At 46.6% G+C, this 20113-nt stretch overlaps 1 protein-coding gene across 1 annotated transcript in view; it reads left to right on the forward strand.

Moving 5' to 3' along the window:
• The window catches only part of SMARCA5 (SNF2 related chromatin remodeling ATPase 5), a 682605-nt gene that overhangs the window by 16692 nt on the left and 645800 nt on the right, over positions 1-20113 (forward strand). The window contains exon 2 of the mRNA XM_069631209.1: positions 1238-1315. Coding sequence (XP_069487310.1) covers positions 1238-1315 — 78 coding nt within the window. The remainder of the gene's footprint in view (positions 1-1237; positions 1316-20113) is intronic.

Consider the following 20113-nt stretch of genomic DNA (forward strand, 5'->3'; position numbering starts at 1 on the left):
CAGCATGATCACTTTTTTGTGTAAGTTTGTGGTAATGGCTCCTCAAATGGCACTCTTCAGTTGACTGGATTTCAATATTTTCCTGTACCTTCTGGCAATTCGAGTTGCTTGGGTATGTTTTCAGTCCTGATGGTCTGATTGGCTCACTTTGCTTCCAGGCAGCTTTCACCCACTGCCGCAAGTAGAGGAGGCTGTTGGGTGATCAGTGAGTGAGATCTAGATGGGCCTGCCAGTCCTGGAATCCAGGTCTTGTGGGAATTTGTCATGGAGTCATGTTAATGTAGGCAGGACTTCTGAGTAATTTCTCTCGTCTTTTTAAAGACGTTAACCATGGAGCATTAAATGGGATCATCGGTGCCAGTGCCAAACGGCCGTCTATTGCTTCTGGTTGGTTGCTCCCACCTAACAGGTGGTTGCATACATGTGTAAGTGGATTGGAAATATGAAATGGTGGACTTACTAAACCAGTTAGAAATGCTCTAATTGGAGTTTGAAATACGTTTTATCTTCCGTCAAAGTTTTTGTTAGCTGCTACCTTGACTAGCAGACATTTTTCAACATCTGCTGTGGCTGCGCCCATTTAGAACTCATTGTAAATGGTGATTTAGTTAGTTATGCTGAACCATCTCTAGCTCACGGGTGTGTTGTAAAACCTTCTCGTCATGCACTCCAACCCTCTGTAAAAATGGCAAAGTGCAAAATATTTGATAAATCGGGTCCTCTGTTTCTCTATTCCCCCAATCTGGTGACCTCTGTTTAACTGGGTGTGCATGTTTACTTCAGAGCCGGGCACACCAGTGTTCAACAGGCTCAGGGGAATCGTCCAAACTAATTCATTGAATGCTGGGCTGATTCCACTGGTGTTTCAGCTTGCATGTTAAGCTTTTCCTACCACCCACTTATCACTGTCTTCCCACCCCTCCTGACCGCTAAATTCCAGCATTTACCTGTTCCTGACAGCAAATCTCCTCCCCCAAGCTGCCTTCTTAACTCTGCCTCCACAGAAAGTGAGTAGAAACTTGCTTCCATGCCCCTCTTGAATTTCCGTGGCAGCCATCTTCAGAATGCAGTGCTCGACAATCGTGTACTACATTGATGGCTACTTTCAATCCTTCAATGTTTTCTATGTAAATTCAAAGCCTTTTTGAAACGGTTCACTATCAGTGCTTGGAAACAGACATGTTTAAGGAGTAAAGTGAATCTTTTTGTTAATAAAAGCATTAATGTCTCTTCACAGGAAGATGCTGATTCAGGTGACCAAGGCGATCAATGTAAAGATGTGAACGAATCTGAGCTCCATTATGAAGAAAAAAGGGTATGTTTGTTTGTATGCCAGACAAGATTTTTGTATTTACGAAGCAACTCAACATGTAGTGGGGTGGAACATCAAGCTTTATACCTTGTGTAGTATTTAGAGACAAATGGTTTGTTGGATGACTTTACTAGATTGTTACATTCGGAGTTCCAATATACATGCATGTACAACTACTCCGTCTGTGGTCTCTAAAACTCATCTCTGAAAAACAGACATACAGATGGGCACGTCACGTTGGCTGTTGTATTTCAGTTCTTTGAGGGCGCAGCCTGAAGGAAAGACCGAAGAGGACGCTGGAGCCAGTCTTTAGATAAGTAGTCGGGAGAGTAGTGTCGGGGGTATGCAGTGGAGTACTCCAAGTGCATTGTACAGTTGGAGTGCAGTAATAAGCATCAAAGTTAGTCTAGCCTCATGGAACGGGCTGCTTCAGATGTGCAAATGGACATGAGGGCAAAATCAGTAGGAATACAGAGTCTGGTAAAGCATCACCCCGTTGTATGGGGTGGATACGTCGGTTGTGCAAACGAGCATAAAATCTGTGTGTGTACTGTTTGGTAAAGCCAGGCCTCATTGGGGAGGTGGGGGGGGGGTACATCAGGTGTGCAGATATGCAACAGAAGTTTAGATAGGCACTTCCTGCTGGTCCATGTCTGGGTACGGTGGTGTTGTAGAGGACCCATCAGGCAAAGGGAGTGATGGTATCGTGACTAGTATAGTTAAACGTTGATCACATAACCAGTCAGATTTGGTGGGTTGCAGCACAGGGCTTAAGAATTCAAATCCAGTAGTTAACAGACCAGTTAAGTAACGGATGCAAAATGGGCTGATGAGTCAAGTGCAGTAGTTGCAGAGACAGGATTAAGCATGACATACCCCAATAAGCTGGATAGGTCTTAAGCACTGTCAGCGTTTGCCCGAGCAGGGAACCGCAAGGGGGCTATAGAATGGTTTGAGCCGGGCAAGGGAAAATGCATCGCAACATAATTTAGGCCTTCACAAGTGAAGCAGTCAAGTGCAGGTTAGTGCTCTGGTAATCTAAATAGAGACTGTAGATGGTCAAAGCTGCGCATACTGGCATAGCCGCACCTGGAACAGCACAGACTAAATTAGTTATGGCGGATCAGTTTGGTAAATGGTTATGATCGTGATTTCATATAAAGTTAAATGGAGATTGCCTTGGTCTCAGGGCTATGTGAGACTGCATTGAGACTTGCAATGGGAGGTGGCCTTCACGACTGCCTTCCACAAAGTCTGTGTTTTGTTTGCAAGCCAACTGTTTGGAGTGATCACTGCACTATTAAATGGCCCTTTTCAATTTTGAGGTGCTTGTGTTAATGGGCTATCTTGACGGAAATCGGACAGGGTTTTGAAGGAAGTCTGGTACGATGGAAAATGTCCTGAAGCTTGTGGTGCTCTGGTATTTTATAGGTCCGAAGATTATCTATAGTTCCTGCAAGTTATTTTGGTTGACTAGAGCAGACGCACACATTGAATACTCTCAGGACCTATGATGCAATGAGAGATTCTGTGGCGGCTTTGTATTTTCCAATGAGGTGGCAGGATGAGCCCAAAGGCCTCGGGAGACGGTTGGGTAGCTCAGCTTGCTGAAGTGTGAGATGGCAATTTGTGGTGTAAAAGGTAAGGGGTTTTGAATGTGCTTATTTTTATATTTTTTTTTTGCCTGATTGTTCCCAATACACATTAATTTTCCCAGTGGATGTCTATTGCTGGCAAGATGTGGAGTTATGTAGCTGTCCATGATTGTACAGCCACTAACCGTTTGAATTGTGCAGAGCCTTTCCATTGGTCGGGTGGGACAGCCCTGAATCTGGATTTTGGATAAGGGGGGTGGGCCTGGAGCTATTCGGGAAATTGCGCAGAAGAGTTAAGTATCGGAAGAGAAGACCGAGCTGGAGGATACAATACATCAGCATTGCAAAAGCCAAACCCCAGCGAACCTTGTTCTCCAGTAACGAGGGAATACCTTTGTTCAGAATGCAACCTTTCCCCCCCCCCCCCCAACACACCCCCATCCTCCACCCTCTTCCCCCGCCTCCACCGAATGCTGGTGAGCCTAACCATTTGCCTGTCCTGCAACTATGTGCTGCCTTTGTTGAACTTCACCAGTTTCCTTGCATTCTCCTGGACGCTTGTCATTCATCAAAGCCATGCCATTTTTCAGCATGTTGCCCAGGAAACTTGTTGCGGGCATCAGCTGCCCTCTACATTGCAGGGGGGGAGAATCTTCACCACTTCACCTTGCCCGCCGTATACTGGCAGGGTCCGTTGTCTTGGGAGAACTAGTGGTAATCATCCACATTGAGGTGTACTATCTAGCTGGCAGTCTCCTCAAACTGCATCTATTTCAGTGATTGGAATCGCCGCCTGTCTGGACCATGTCAACACCTACAGCCACTTTTGTGTCTCCAACTTGTGCCCCTTATTGGCTTTTGTACAACGCATCATACACCAAAGGGCATCTTGGCGCTGTGGCAACATGCAAACTTAGTTGGCAAGGAAGATTAACTAAATGAAATGGTCTTCAAAAAACCACAGAAAGAAAGATGGTATTTAGTGGCTGTGGAAGGACGTTCCACAGTTTAGCGGCAATCACGAGAAATCACGACAGCCCACACAGGTGTGCTGGACCAGGGGCACTTGGATGGTGAGAAATTCCTGAGACTGCAGAGGGCGATTTGGCGCATATGGGTAATATTCCAGCCCAGTGCCATAGAAGGCTCAGTGTAATATGCACATGGCCTCTGAATGACAGAAAGCCAGTGCAGTAATCTTGGAACAGGAGTAATGTTCATAGAAAAAGGTCAACGTTGCCAGCCTAGCTGCAACAATTTGCAGGAGCTGGAGGCGGCGCATTAAGCGAATCTACTGCAGGAGCGTACAGCCTAGATGGAAGAAAGGGTAGCACCTTGCAAGTTTCTAGTGCCCTGATTGGCATACTGATGCTACTTCTGGCTCAGGGGAGAGAAGATGAAGGCCTACTAGATCCCTCACACTCTACTGGTGTTGGGGAAAGAACCCAGAGAGGGAGGACAGAAGGAGGGAGTCAATAGAGAGCAGATGGAGGGGGGGGGGGGTAGCAGGCAGGCGGGGGCGTTAGGGGCTCGCCACCAGAACCTCGGTCTTCTCCGCATTCAGATTCAACCAGTTGTCAACCCACGGCCGCCAGGCACCCCTGCAGCTGAGATGCTGGACCAGGAGAAGATGGTCCAGCCGAAAGATTATCTGGGTATCGTCATACGAGTAGCTCCAGGATGTGCGAGTGGACCAGCTCAACCAACGGTTGGATGTATATGGTGAATAGAGTGGGGTACAAAGCTGACCCCTGTGGAATACCACATGAAAGAGGGACAGGGGAGGAGTGAAAGATTAAGCCTCATTCAATAGCAAAGACTTAAACCAGCACAGCAGCTGCCTGGCAATCCCTGGCCCGGTGATCAAGCACGATTGAGTGGTTGATGGCATCAAAGGCAGCCAACCAATCTAATAATATCAGCAGCCCCACTCCACCCTGATCATAGATGTGCTAGGTCATTTACAACAGATACCGGGACACCCTGTGCCACAGCTGTGTCTGAAGCCAGATTGAAAGGCGTCAAAGAAGTGGGAGGATTCTAGAAATAAGCTAAGTCGTGAAAAGACTCTTAACAATTTTTTGAAGGAAGGCAGTCGAGAAATGGGTTGGAAATTTGACAGACCAGAATGATCTGGTGACGGTTTCTTTAAAAGAGGTATTGCCAATGCGTGCTTAAGATCAGAAAGAATAAGTTTGCCAAGAGTGGGTCACTGCCTCGGCTACCCACAGCGCAATATATGGCATAGCATCTTTACAGATGGCCAGCGGGATGGAATCTAGCGGGGATGCAGATTTTAATTTGGCAGTGGCCAATAGTATAGCTGAGGAGTAGGGGGGGGGGAAGCCGAACGAAATCTATGGACAGATACTGATGGAGTGAAAACATATTTGCCCGTCTTCAAATCAGTGATTTGATCATGGATGAACCTGATCTTGGTGTTTTAAAATGGTAGACGTGGAATCGCACAGCTCTTAGGAAGGGGTAATCCTGGTCCGTTCGGCTAGGTGCGGGGGCTGGGGGGCAATGATGTAAAGCACATGACCTCAAATAATTCTTTGGGCTGATGTAACGTTTAGAATAAAAGTAATTTTTGCTATATTTGCATGAAGGAGTAGCATAGTAGTAACGGAGTAGCAATGAACGTCCAGAAGGTAGGACTTCCTCCACTTCTGTCTGGCTCCGTTTGAGCCTCAGTGTTTGAATATCTTGGTCTTACCAGGGTTCTGAGTAACTGGTGCGCTGTTCAGACCATTTGAGGGGTGCGAGACGATCTGCTATGGAGGAGAATAGGAGAGCAAGAGAAGTCCACAAGCTGCAGTGCTATGTAGCCAGTGGTAATCTCCCCAACCAGCTGAGCTGTGGTCACCGAATGCCAATTTAATTTCAGGATCTGAGGGTTGGTGATCTATAGCCTCATATCCACGTCAATCTGACCTTTCCAGCTCCTGTGCCGGGTACACAGGACCAGATCTTTTCATCTCCCAGACTGGTGACTGAGTGTTCCCTTTATGATGGGTTGATCCAGCAACAAGTTGCTGGAGATCCAAATTCAATAAGGTAGATATAGTGAAGAGATCATAGTTCCAATTAGTCGGCGATTTCAATCTAAGGATCATTACCAGTCCAAATATAAGTTGGAGATGAGCCGCGAGTTCACGAAAGGCTTCACAGAAGATGGTTGTGAGGAGGCCTATACACAATCAAGAGACTGAAATGGAGACCTTAACTGAGAAATGCACCAGCAATGCTTCCATTTTGAGTGAATGCTCCAATGGTAGTATACCAGCAGACAATAGATTTGGGAACCAGAGCAACACCGCCCCCGGGGTGCGAGGAAGCCCAGTCCCTACAAATAATGTAGCTAGCTAGAAGAGCTTGGGCCACTATAGGGCCAGAATGTTCACCTAGGCAGGCAGGTCTCTCTGATACTGACCACATCAGGGGAGTGGTCAGAGGATAATATGGCAGGCAAGTGAATATGCTGCTAAGTGCATTTGAAGTTGAATTTAAAAGTGTGCCCAATAGCCCCTCTGTGAAAGTTAAATTTAAAAAGTGTTGCCCAATAGTCTTTCTGTGAAAAAAACTATAAGACCCCTGTGGAAAGTTGAATTTAGAAGTGTGCCCTATAACACCCCTGGGCAAAGTTTAATTTAGAAGTGCCCAATAGCCTTGCTGTGAAAGTCGAATTTAAAGTGTGCCCAGTAGACTCTGTGATAGTTGAATCTAGAAGTGCATTAGAAGCTGAACTTACCAGTGCGCCCAACAACCTCTCTGTGAAAGGTGAATTTAAAATTTGCCCAATAGACTCACTGTGAAAGTTGAATTTAGAACTGCATCTAGTTGTCTAATAGCTCAAATATCCCACCGTACAAAAATTGAATTTAGAGGTAAACCTAATACCATCTCTGTATACAGTTGAATGTAGAAGTGTTCCTAATGGTACATAGTAGCTAGCCTAATCTCTGTGCACAGTTAAATCTAGAAGTCTACCTAATAGTACCTAACAGCCTAATATCACCTCTATGTGCAATCAAACCTAGATGTGCACCTAATAATCTAATATCATCCCTGTGCACATCGAACTTGGAAGTGAGCCTAAAAGTGTGCCCCCACTGAATCTAAAACCACAATTAGAAAACCCTCCTAAATTCCACTTAAAAGCTCGTACTAATCCTGAGTACACCGACTCCACCAGAGTTTATCGGATATGACCACCGTGGACATCAGCCCCCCCCCCCCCCGCCACACCCTGCTACAATCATTCCTCCCCCTTTCGCATTCCCTGCCATTCACCTCTCCAAACACCAAGCCAGAGGGGCACGATGGCGAACAACCCACCCTAAAACCAGTCCCCCCCCCCCCCCCCCAAACCCCACCACCGACCAGCCAATGTTAACCATGCTAGCTCCCCTCAAAATCATAACAGGCACCCTCTGCCCCGCAATCATCCACCCCCCGCCTTGCCCACAAACCCCTACCACTTTTCCCCAACCACACCCCTTCCCCTCCCTAAAAACTGCAAGCCTAGCCCTAGCAAGAACCAAAGCTGGATCCCTCTCCCCCTCTGACCTCCCCCCTTTCTCCCTCTCTCACCCCAATCGCAACAGAGAAACTAAAGGGGAAACGTACCTGGTCCCCCTCAATTCACCAGCACTCATCGCCTCCCCTGTCTCGACCCACCACCTCATTCCTGCAATCATCTCCTTCCCCCGCGGCTTCACCCTTCCTGAAACCCCTCTCCCTCGATTTCTCAACTACAACTGAAATTCCTAACCGCCCACACGCCACCCCCAAATCACCCAATCCAAGCCCGATCATCCTAACGCATGCTGCCACCCAATCCCGCCCGAAGCCTGCCGAAGTTTCTGCTCGCCCACTATTCCCATCGAGCATCACCCAGCCTACCCCTCTCTCGCCAGTCCACACTCTCAGCCACCATCCCCTTCTGCTCCAGCTCCGAGACCAACCTCGCCTGCCGATGTGAACTGTATCCTATTTAATGCCCGATCCGTAGCAAAAAACAGACACTGCATCTTTGACCTCATCACCGCTGACAAACCAGACCTGGTCTTCATCACTGAAACTTGGTTCTCTGACTTCGCCCCAATCGCTAATGAAGCCTTTCCCCCTGATTACTCCCTCATCCCACTGAACCGTCCCTCCAGAGGAGGGGGGAGTAGCATTCGTCTTCAAGTCTCTCTTGCACGCCTTAATCATCGACAACCAACCTTCCATTCCTTCCTGCGAATCTCCTTGTTAAACTATCCCTCTCTCCGTCGCTCTCACACAGCTTCCTAATAATCTACAGGCCCCCTGGCTATGATAGAGAATTTGCAAACAACCTCTGCGACACTATTGCCACCCTTCAACTAAACCACCCCAACAGCACACTTCTTGAAGACTTCAACATATGGCTTGACATTCCCTCCAACCCTATGACGCTCTCTGGTTGGCTGTTTAGACGCAATTAACCTCCAACCCCACAAATGGCCCGACTCACTATAAAGGACACACTCTTGATGCCATCTTCAGCTTCAACACCTGGATTCATTTAAACTCCCCCAGACCGCCCCCCCCCCCGTCATCTGGTCTGATCATTTCATTCTCTTGTTCACCATTAATTCACCCGAAACCTCCCCCTCCCCGACTTGAATACGAACCTCTAAATCGAATGCAAATGCTGGGAAATACTATTGTCCCGGACCTAGCCGATGCACTCCTCCAATCTCCACCACCCTCCTGCCAACTCAATAAACAACTAACCCCAGACGCCTTTGACTCATGGCTCAACGCATCTCTTATGCGGCTCAAACCCCCTTGCAAATCCTCAAAGCGTTGTGGACTCTTCCCCAAATGTTTCACTCCCGAGTTGAAGACTACCAAACTACTATATAAATACCTAGAACAGAGATGGCAGAAAGGCAAAACCCAGGAGAGCAGGGCCACCATGGCCCGACACCTTTATCAGAACAAGGCCGAAATCCGGAAAGCAAAAAAAGCCCACTACAACTCCCAAATCCTAAACTCCAAAAACCTGAGCAAAGAACTCCACAAAATCATCTCTGAATTCACCAACCTGGCCTGCACCACGACCGTCCCGACCCCCTCACAATCACTCTGCTACTCGCTCTCCCTCCACTTTTACAACACAGCTCTCGAAAGAACAAATACTCTTGCCACCAAAGTTGCTCTCCTATATCCACCAGGCAATACTGTTTTTCGCTTCAACCTGTGCAGGAAAACACGCAAGATCCATCATAAATGCCTCCCTGTCTCCGGTATCTTTCCCGACGCATTCAAAACGGTTCATGTCAAACCTCTAATTTAAAAAACCTTCCCTCGACCCTCTCGAGCCCAAAAACTACAGCCCCATCTCAAACACCAGGTTCCTTGCCAAACTCATTGACCGAACCGCCTACTCTCAACTAAATGCCTTTGTCGAAGCCAACAATCTCCTAGACCCCGCACAATCAGGTTTCAGAGCCCGTCACGGAACTGAAACCACCCTAACCTCAATCTGGGTTGACCTTAAGATGATGGCAGACTGAGCGGGATGTGCCGCACTAATCCTTCTGGACCTATCCGCCGCCTTTGACACAATCAATCACTCAGTCCCCCTAGACCGCTTCCACTCCCTAGGAATTTGTGGAACCGCTCTTAAATGGATAGCTTCATTCCTCAGATAGGCACCAAATAATGATACTCTCGACCTATACCTCCCAAGCCTGACCGGTCGCCATGGGAGTCCCACAAGGAGCATGCCTATCCGCCCTCCTGTTCAATCTCTACCTGATCACCCTCCCACCAATAATTCGTTCACACATCCTATTTTACAACTACGCCGATGACGCTCAACTAATTCTAAAACTCCTGAACTTGAAACCCAACTCCCGACCTGGCATCCTGCCTCCTTGACATAGAACTCTGGATGACCCAAAGCCACCTCCTGTTAAACCCCTCCAAAACTGAAATCATGGTTTGCGGCAAACACAAACTTCTTCCGCACCCACTAACCTGGCCACCCGCCATGGGCAACTTACGACCACCTCCAACTCAGTGAAAAATCTTGGCTGCACCCTTGACTCTGACCGAACACTCTCGCGCCAAGTCAACAATGTCTCAAAGTCCTGCCACTACCACCTTTAAAACCCTTAGGCGCATCTTTCCATATCTCTCATTTCCCAACAGACTCTCCGCGGTCCAATAAATCGTTATATCAAGACTAGACTACGCAGACCCCCTATACCTCGGAATCCACGCCTACCAACTGAATAAACTCCAAAGGGCACAAAACGTGGCGGCCAAAATGCTACTTGCGCTCGGTCCAAGAGACCACGTCTCCCCAGCTCTTAAGACACTGCACTGGCTTCCTGTAGCCCGTAGGGTGGCTTTCAAATCCTTATGCCTCTCCCATCGAGCACTGCATAAAACTGGACCTCAATATCTTCAAGACAAACTAAAACCTTATCATCCCACTCGCACCCTAAGATCAAGCTCAGCCAGCCTCCTAGTAATTCCCAAGACAAACTCAAGTCAGGCTAGGCGGATCGTCATTCTCAGCCCTGGCCCCAACCCTGTGGAACTCGCTCCCACCCCACATCCGCCTAACTGAGGATTTAGCGTCCTTCCGCAAACTACTGGAAATCTGGCTCTTCCCCTAAAATCAACCGGTTTTCCAAACTAACAGCATCACAATGACACCGACCCAACAAACTACTTGGTGCGAGAAATTGACGGCTAATAAACTCGAATGTAAATTAGAAAGACAAACAGAAATAAACGAGAAGTTGATCAAACAGTGAAGTGGATAATATGAATAAATCATTGGGAAAAAAAAGAGATCTAAACTGCTGAAATGTACATACTGAATGAGGAAGAACGAAGTGAATGGCGTGGGTGAAATAGTTAGAATGAATTAAGCGTATAGAACTGAATGCACTGAGTGGAAGAGTGCATGAGTGGAAGAACAGACGACTAGATAGATCAAATGAATATGGAGATCGGGTGAGTATACAGAATAGATGAACATACAACAGGATGAGTGTGTAGAGCGGCAAGGTGTATAGAGCGGACAAGCGCGTAGAGCCGATGAGTGCGTAAATACAGAGAAGTGCATAGAACTGGTGACTACACAGAACTGATGAACATATAGACCAGATGAACGTTGGAATCCGGATGTGTGTGCAGAGCGCGTGTGTGTGGGTGGAGAGCGTACAGAGCGCATGAGTGAAACGCCTGATCTCGAACACCTGAAACGAATAAAAGTGCATAGAACGGACTTGATCGCAAAGAATTGCGTGACATACGTGATTTGCCTTGGAATGCAGGGAACATTTGAAAGAGCATACATCCCATCATACCACATCCCACGCTTACTCTCCTCTTGACACCACCACTGAACTAGGACACAGATACTATTTGGTATAACTGTTCAACCCCCCCCCCCCCCCCCCCCCCCCTAGCCAGGCGTTCTCCTCAGGCCTCCACACTCGGTCCGGAATAATCCTGCCAGAGCGAACACATACTCCTGATCTCAACCACCACACCTACCGCTATGAAGCAGCTACTACACGAATTCCGCACCAGCTGCACATACCTGGTGCGCACCCGCACCTTGGACTCTCTGCTGACTCGAACTTCGTGTCATGATCTCTGCTTCCAAAAGATCAGGACTTGCCCGACTCCCGTGGAAGCAGACCCATAACCCCGGTTCCGAGTGCCAGCCAGTCCCAATTGGGACCTTTTGGACCCTGTCCTGGCGCCAGTGGCACCAGGCTCATAAAGATGCCCAGTCCCAGCGCTGGAAGCGCCGGGCTCATAATGCTTGGGTGGACTTACCTGCAGCAGACCATGCTGCTTACTTACCTGCCAGTTGAACCCCTGATCCTCTTCTGTTTGGGACTACTTTTCCTGTTGGGTGGGGCAGGAGCCACTCCCTAGGTTCAGAACACGAACTCTTTTCTTACCTAGGCACTACAGGAGGCTATTTAAACCACACCCGATGGATGAATCTTGCTTTGCGTTATTCTGCATTCTCTGCAGCAGAACACTCATCGTGTCTTCTGCTTCTGATCCTGGGCCTAAGGGAACAAAGGCTTACCATCCTGGAATCCAGTCTTCAGCAGCACCTGTAAAGACAAAGAAAGAACAGGTTAGCACTACGGTCTTCAGTGGCAGCGCATCTCTTACCTGGTCCATCGGCTGTCACCAACGCCTTGCGCTGCATTCCGGCATCTGAAAGACAAAAGCTTACCAGCTCTTTGCACGCTCGGGAGGCCTTCGGCGCTGCATCCCGCATCTGAAAGACAAAAGAAGGTGCGTTTAAAGACATTGGGCAACTTTATTACTCACATGCCATTACTCCTTCCCACGCCGAATCCAGTGGGTATTCCAGCACCCTTCAGCTTCTCTAAAGCTCCGAACTTGTACCTGCAAGATAAAAGGGACAGTTAGTGCGCATCGTGAAGCAGGCTACAAGCGCTTACTTACGTGCTTCCAGGCGCTTCTATTCCTCACGTGGGTTCGATCCTCAACTCTCATCAGCCCGCCATCCGCCATCGCCGGAACCCTGCAAAACAAGAGATATCATTACAAAAGACTTTTAAGACATTTGAAGTGCCCAGAACTTACCGTTCGTGCAGTTAACGACGGACAGCAGTCCTCTGAGGTCAAGAGGCCTGCACCCTTATCCAGTGAAGAAACTGGTTACGGCACCCTGCCCCGAGACAGATGGTGAGCTCGGCGTTCACTTACCTAAGGTGAGGGCGTTAACCTTTGGGGTTCTACAGGAGAAGAGAAAGGGAAGAGGAGAGAGGCACCCAATAAACCCAGTTCATTAATCCCATATTTTCTATCTGCAGACCTCTTACTCTTCGAGTCAGATATACAGTGCACAGAGGTCCAGCCCAAAGAGCCAACCGTGTGTTACACATCACCTTTGAAGATACGGCATTCACCCAGTCAAGACCGGCGCCTCTGCGGGAATCAGGTGAGCGTTACACTTCGGTTCCCAAGGGCGTTCAACCTACCAGCGCCTTCAGACCATACCAATGGTATATAAGGCACTATATAAATGCAAAATAACATAACATAACATTAAACAAAAGGCAGGACAGATTACCTAAAGGGGCATCTTCTCTGGCAGCCACATGAGTAAGGAGAAAGCCTGTAGGCCAGATAGTATCCCCAGGAGCTAACTCGAGTAGCATTTCATGCAGGAGAATTACAGAAGCCGCACTTTCTCAAGAATGACATGGAGGCCACAGGCCGGACGAGCACATACTGGCTTGCCTTTTCCACGCTTTAGGCATGCACGCTGTGCTGCGTTCCTTTGCAACACATAAATGTAGGCTAGGAAAGTCAATTGCGAGGAGACACGGATAAGACTCTAATCTCATTCAGTGCGGAAGAAAGACTGAGGCTGCAAGTGCAACAGTCAACAAATATAATATGAGTTATGCGGAAGGGAGGTCATTCATTATAAAACAGCATCAATTAAAAGGCATTGCTACCGCTGTAACAACTATGTGACACCCAGCGATATGTAACTTGCAGAATAAGAGTGAGGCACTCTAGTCCCCCACTCCGAAATCCTAAACTACTCTTAGTATCCCTTTCGCCCTATAGGGATGGAATGCAGAGTCCATTCCCTAAATACTACCCATACCTGGTTGGGTTTTGGTCTTCAATGTCCCTAGGTAATCCATAGAATGTAGGAATTGGGAGTTTACCTGCATCTATCTGCTTAATCTATTTGTATCAGTGGTGCTTAAACTATAATATATTGTTGGCTGAGGCCAATCCTTTCACCGGGTGACTTTTAATACTTCGTATATCCCTGCCTAAGTACTTACCTTTTGCATTACACTTGAACGCTGAAGCATAACCTGGTTAGTGAAGGACTGCTTAAGTCGAAGCTAGCTGATTATTTGTAAGGCAGGTTGTTTTAAATCATTTAACCACGTTCCTCTTTGTTCTAGTGATTTATAAAATGCAGACACAATGTGGCATATTGGCGCTTGATCTAAATCCACACAGCTTCCAAAGAACCTGCCCTCTGCAAAGTAGATCCTGTACCAATGGCCTGAACAAAAAGCAGTCGCTTGTTTTTTCTTGAAGTATCCAAAATAGGCCTAGAGAGTGGGAGAGCGATTAATAAAAGTGGAGCTTGCATTGAAAATTCCTGGCCACGCTTCTGAGAAATATGAAGTTGTCAAAAGATTATGCCTACATCCAAGGTATTCAAAGGGCGCATAGTATTAGTCATTGTGAGAAAATACAAATCCAAAGAATATCAACACTGATAATACAAAGAGTTTTAAATGTCCTCTGTCTGAGATGTTTGTTCCAAAAACCAAATGAGCCGCTGCATTCTGAAGATATCAGTCTAATAACAGCGAGGCCCAGAAACAAGGAATTGGCATAATTCAATAGTGGATCAGGGCAGAAGCCGTAAAGAATACTGTTTGACAATGTTGTAAATTGAAACATATGTAGAAGAATTTGCAAATGTGAGTAGTCGTGATTATCTCACAGTATCGGGGATAAATTGCAATTAAATATCGCTCCAAGATATTTCTTCACTGCTGCGGGAGTAGGACAAGGTCCCTTATTAGAAGGCCAAAAAGATTGGCTCCAAAATGCATCTACATCACCAAAAACCTTTTTTCTCCATGTGTGTGCAATGTCAGTCTTGCTTGGGAGGTTAGTTTTCTGGCTGTTTTACTGCTGTTCATTGCTGAGGGTGTCCTCCTCGTTGCTGCTGTTTCCTGGAATGGTGTTGGGACCCTCTCTCTCTCACCCCCTGCAATACTTCACCTAATCTGATGTTTATGGCGGTTGTGGGTCTTGCCCACCTTTTAGTGTTTTTAGTGTTTGTGGGGTTGTTTTGCTGGGTTCTCCCACCTCTGGAGTCTTCCTCGCTGCTTTCCCCCCCCCCCCCTTCTGGCTTGAGGGTCTCTTCCAGGAAGGCAGTTATCCTTTTTAGTTGTTGGTCTGAGTCCCTGGGAAGTCTTAACCTGTAACCCACACCTACAAAGAGGCCTCATACTTATTGAGTTGTTTGGACTTTCTGGAGCTGACTTTCTGGAACCTTAACACTGTGAGTAACTATCTGTTTCCTCTGCCGATAGGTTAGTCGAGATACTCTCCCTTAAAGGGTACCTGTGGTTCATGGTGAGCAATAATTGCAAGCATGTCTCGACTGCATTCTCCCATTGGTTACCATTCAGGCTTCTAATGCTCTGGGTCAACTTCTGGGCAGTTGTTCTCAAACGGACTGTTCTCTTCCCTGGGATCTTCTCTTGTCCTCATTGGGGTGCTTGTTGCCAAATCCACACCTGTGACGTAGAACTAGGACTTGCCTTTTCAGCATGTATGTAGAAGGCTTATTTCCTGTTGATTTTTCTATGTGAAATTTCTACTCTCCTGAAACTCTAAACAACCTTGCGGTACTGTGGACATTAGTTTTGAATGGCAAATACTAGAAATGTAGCCCTTACCTGTGATGTATGTATATTTTGAAGTAATGAACATGCATATTTACACTAACTATTCTTGGTGGCCCTAATTTATTTTTCACAAGCGGACTTGTTGCTATAATGGATTTTGTCTTGTGGTGACGTTTTGGATGGGTTCTCTTAGAATTTTCAAGCCCTCTAGAACCATTGACTGTTTGTAATTTCTTCTCACATGCCCTACAGGTCTAGACATTCTGTGACATTGTTAGTATTGTAATTCATTCTATGACACCTGTCCCATGCGCACCTTTTGGACTGTGGGTAGCCTCCTTCAAAAACCTATGGAGTTGGTACATGTAGTTTGTTGTTCCATCTAAATTAAATCAAAATAGCCTGATTATTAAAGTCTGCTGATGTCATTAATATCCTGTAAGATTATTTTAACTGTCTAGTTCCCTGCTCATCCCACACTATGTTGCTCTATGTAGAGCATCTACCACCAGGTAGTGGATAAACCATCTGTATTAATAGTCAAAATTTGTTTGTGGGTTGCCGAAGCGTTGTTCCTTTATACAATTCTACATTTGCCAATTGTTGGGAGAATTCTAATTTCTGTTTTAATTTCCTTCAAACTTGGAGATGCCCCCGCCCCCCCAGCTCTATTGCGAGACTTGAGGACATTTTAAACCTGGAGTGAGCAAGCCCTTTTTCTCACCTCATCTGTTTTGACCTGATTTGGATTGTGTTTCGATTGTTTTTGGAGACTGACATCTACTTTTTGTATGTTGACACTGCACCTTCAGTACAGTGTCCGCAAGAAATCCTTTAGATTTCTCAAGGTTTAAATACCTTTCCTTGTGTCAACTACTGTTCCCAAGAATAGTAAAGTGAAATTGACTTTACTTCTCTTTTGTAGGTCCAGCACACACCATCTTATGTGGAGTGTTGGGAGGGCGGGTTACTTAGTAGCCCCTTATCCTACCTACTCATAACATGTTTTTATGTTGCCCTCCCTACTTTAAATTGCTGCTGGCAATGGTTTCCTTTTCCTACCATTGTGCTTTTCTACCGCAGTCTGAATCCTCAGCTGCAGTATAGCACCCATGGGTGACCATTCAGTCAAAATGGGCAGTTTCTTTTATTTTTTCCCCATTTTCTGTTTGTGGTCTTTCTTGGGTTTTACTCTGCGCACCAAGACAGGTTTGAGCCCTTTGTTTTTGCCTTTGGTGGGCTTCAGTACTGAAACCTGCCTCTGGCTCCAGTGTCTGGAAGGGCAGGAAGTAAGGGAGGTTCCCAAAACTCCCCTTTCCTTTGTCTTTAGGAATGCCTGAATGCACCCAGTTCTGACTGGCGGGCTGTCCTTGTAGGACAGCCACCCTGCTGTTTGAGTGACAGCTAGGCTGTGCATGAATGGGATGAACCTACTTAAAAGGCTAGAGTTTTGGGACTGAAGACAGTCGACTACCAGGATGAACAACCGACAAAGAAACCGTTAACTAAGCTTGCTGCATCCTCTTGGACCATTGAATTTCCCGATGACGCCCTGCTGCTGTGCTCCAACTCCTTTTTTCTAATCGACAAGAGGTGCTCCGAAAGGGACGACTTCTTCCCTTGGGTTAGTGGGACCAACTAACCCAGAGACTAACTTCACTTGGCCACCTTCCCCCGAATGGCTGTACGTATTTGCTGCTACAGGAACCAAGTTCCAGGGGTTGAGAAACCCATAGTAGAGTGCAACGTATGTGATTCGGCCAGGAGCTCCAGGAGTCTCCCTGGGACCCTCCAGAAGCACCACGACCACAGCTTCAGTCCCCTCACCAGTGCAGGACTCAAGGAGTGAAGGAAGCCCAACCAGTATCCAAGATCTGCGGTGGTGCTGTTTACTGCATGCTGAAACTGCCAACTGCCGTTGACCTGAAAAGAGCCAGTTGCTGCCGCAGACCTCCGAATTGCTCATGCTGGAGTCCTCCAGACGTCCTCCCTCTTGTCCCCATGACTGAGGACCAGAAACCCAGGCTTTGCGTCGTTGCAACCAGATAGAAGCCAGCTGGACCACTCTTCTAACCAAAGGTACTGGTCTGACTTGGAGTATTTACCTCAGTGTCTTTAGCTTTTCTCTTCTCAGTCTAGACACGCAGTAGCTACTTTGCTAGAGTTTATTTCAGCTCTAACCTTCACTAGTGTAACAGCTTGTGACCCTAGAGCGATTTTATATTTTTTTTTTCAACACTCACTCGAACTTTGTGAAAGACATTGTCATCTAAGAAGTACCTCAGCTCCATAGACTGCTCCAACTGACTTTGGCTTTCCAGGCTCCCTGCAGACTCTTTTAGTCCATTTGACTTTGATACTTACTGTCCCTCATAGGTGATACTTGGTTTGCAATTGTTGGGAAAGGTCTTTATCTAGACTTCATTGGAAGATATAAGTGCTGGCATGCTCTGAGAACCTATTTAACCGTTTTCCTTAGCTTAAACCTGCCTTTCTACAAAGTACACTAGTGATGTATACATGCCATTCGTGTTGGTCAAGCCACCTAGGAAGTGTGTAAGAAACATAGCTAGAGTATTTACTAGCTGTGTGTTGATTTTGGAAAAGTGTATTAGATTGCTACATATATTGCCCTTTTTAAAGAATGCTTATTTAAAAACTACAGTTAAGTAATTATTTAACAACCTTGAGTCGAAGTGTTACTTGGCTACTTGTATTTGTGGATTTCACTGCTACAGGTCACATTTACCCCTCTTTAGATGAGCCTGAATACTCGGTCCCACTACCAACTTGTGTAGTACAGGCCTATAACAATAGGTGGGTTACCTAATACCAAGAGCACAAGGGTTGTGTAGTCTCCCACAGGGTCACATCAATTCTTGCCAAACACCATTCTACACCAAATTTTGCATGGTTACCCTCTGGACATTACTGACTACACGATGTTTGGACACCGCACCCCTTTTCCCCGGATTTCAGCACCTTCACACCATAAAAAACAGTTTCCTGAAATTTAGGGGGGGGTGCAAGGTCTTGAGCGGGCTTTGGGGTAAATGTGCCTCTACCATCCATGCATTTAGTTCCTATTCCCATTCGCCCCATAGCGGCAAATAGATGGGGCCACTCCACCCAGTCAAATGCCTTCTCGCCATCTAACGACACAAGCACCAGTGGAATCTGTGACCTTTTCTATTGAATGGAAAAAGCCCAACTACGGCAGAACAATGGGTGGTGATACTTGGTCAACTAAGGGGGTCTGTTCTGACGTATAACGTTTTTTGGGGGACTACTTATTGACTATAGTAGACCTAGGTTATTTCTATTATGTCAAAGAGATACAAAAACGCACAAGGAGTTCAGACACAGATATCAATCTGGCAGCTTTTAAATTTATTTTGCTGCTAGATGCATTTAGTAGTCGTGCATCAGTGGTTTTTTAAAAAAATTAGAGGTATTTGTTGAAAAAACAATCAGAAATGCAAGATTCATTCGCAAATACAGAGTGCACAGGGAAGTTAATTCTTAGTCTTAACCTTTCCCTCATACAGCTGTTATGGCAAGATAAATTGCAGAAATCCAACGGTAAAACAAGATAGTGCTTAAAGAAACACTGTGTAACCACCACCTATAGTGACAAGTGATTAACAGGTATTCAATACAAAACAACCAAAATACAGGCAGTAAATGAGGAAACTCTTGGTTGTATGTAGCCAGGCTGGAGAGTGACCTAACCCGTCCCCAAAAAACGTTATACGTCAGAACAGACCTCCTTAGTTGACCAACTGCGTCATTCAACGCCTGGGTTGGAAACGTCCAAGCTCATAACCCCCTGTGCGGCCCTGCAACTCCAACCGTCACTAACTGATGAGTGTGGTTCAAAAATGCACTGGAGCCCAGATAGATTTCCTTCACCTGTCCCACAAGCCTAGCTGTTACCCACACATAATCAATTCTAGACCGGGATTGATACACATGCGAAAAACATTTATAGCCCCTTATCCCTCTTTTTCATTTTGCCACCCATCCCGTAACGTCAAAGATTCAAAGCTGTCCTTCAGTGTCTGTTGTTGGGAGCATTGTTCCTTTCCCCACCCCCACTTCTGTCTATTGTGGTATCCCACGCCAAATTAAAATCTTATGTGAATAACCCCCCCCCCCCTCCTTCTAGTTTCGCTAGGATCTCCTGCAAGAACCCAGCTTGCCCTGGTTTTGGTGCATACACTGTTACCAAAGTGATTTGTCTGTTCTATCTGCACTACTGCAATAAAAACCTCCCATCAACATCCGCCAGAGCCCTCATAATCGTAGCCCTTAATGAATCTTTGAGCCCTATCAAAACTGTAGATGTCTTCCCTGCGCATTGGACTGAGAAATCAGATTCTGTAATTTCAACGCTGACTTGTCGGCCTTCTTAACACGTCTCTTGCATCATGACCTCCCATTCCTTTTTCATTGAGGCTTCCTCCTATTTTTGCTTTATAGGAGAATTTAACCCCTTCACATTATGACACAACCCTGAATGCTAGTTGCCTACTTGCACCATATTTAAATTGATCACCTTTCCCCAGAACTAAACCATTTCCTGCAACCTCTACCCTGCACCCCCAACACCCTCCCCCCCCCTCTGCACAAAATATGTCGGGACATGTCAACGATCCTATGATACCCTCAGGGACCACCTCCAAAGTTCTGGCCTAAGGAACACCCGGAGAAACCACCCCCCTTTCCCCGGGAAGTATCCTAACACCTCCCCT

Source organism: Ambystoma mexicanum, chromosome 6q (genome assembly GCF_040938575.1).
Source record: "Ambystoma mexicanum isolate Mex_15411 chromosome 6q, UKY_AmexF1_1, whole genome shotgun sequence".
In the NCBI taxonomy this organism is placed as follows: Eukaryota; Metazoa; Chordata; class Amphibia; order Caudata; family Ambystomatidae; genus Ambystoma; species Ambystoma mexicanum.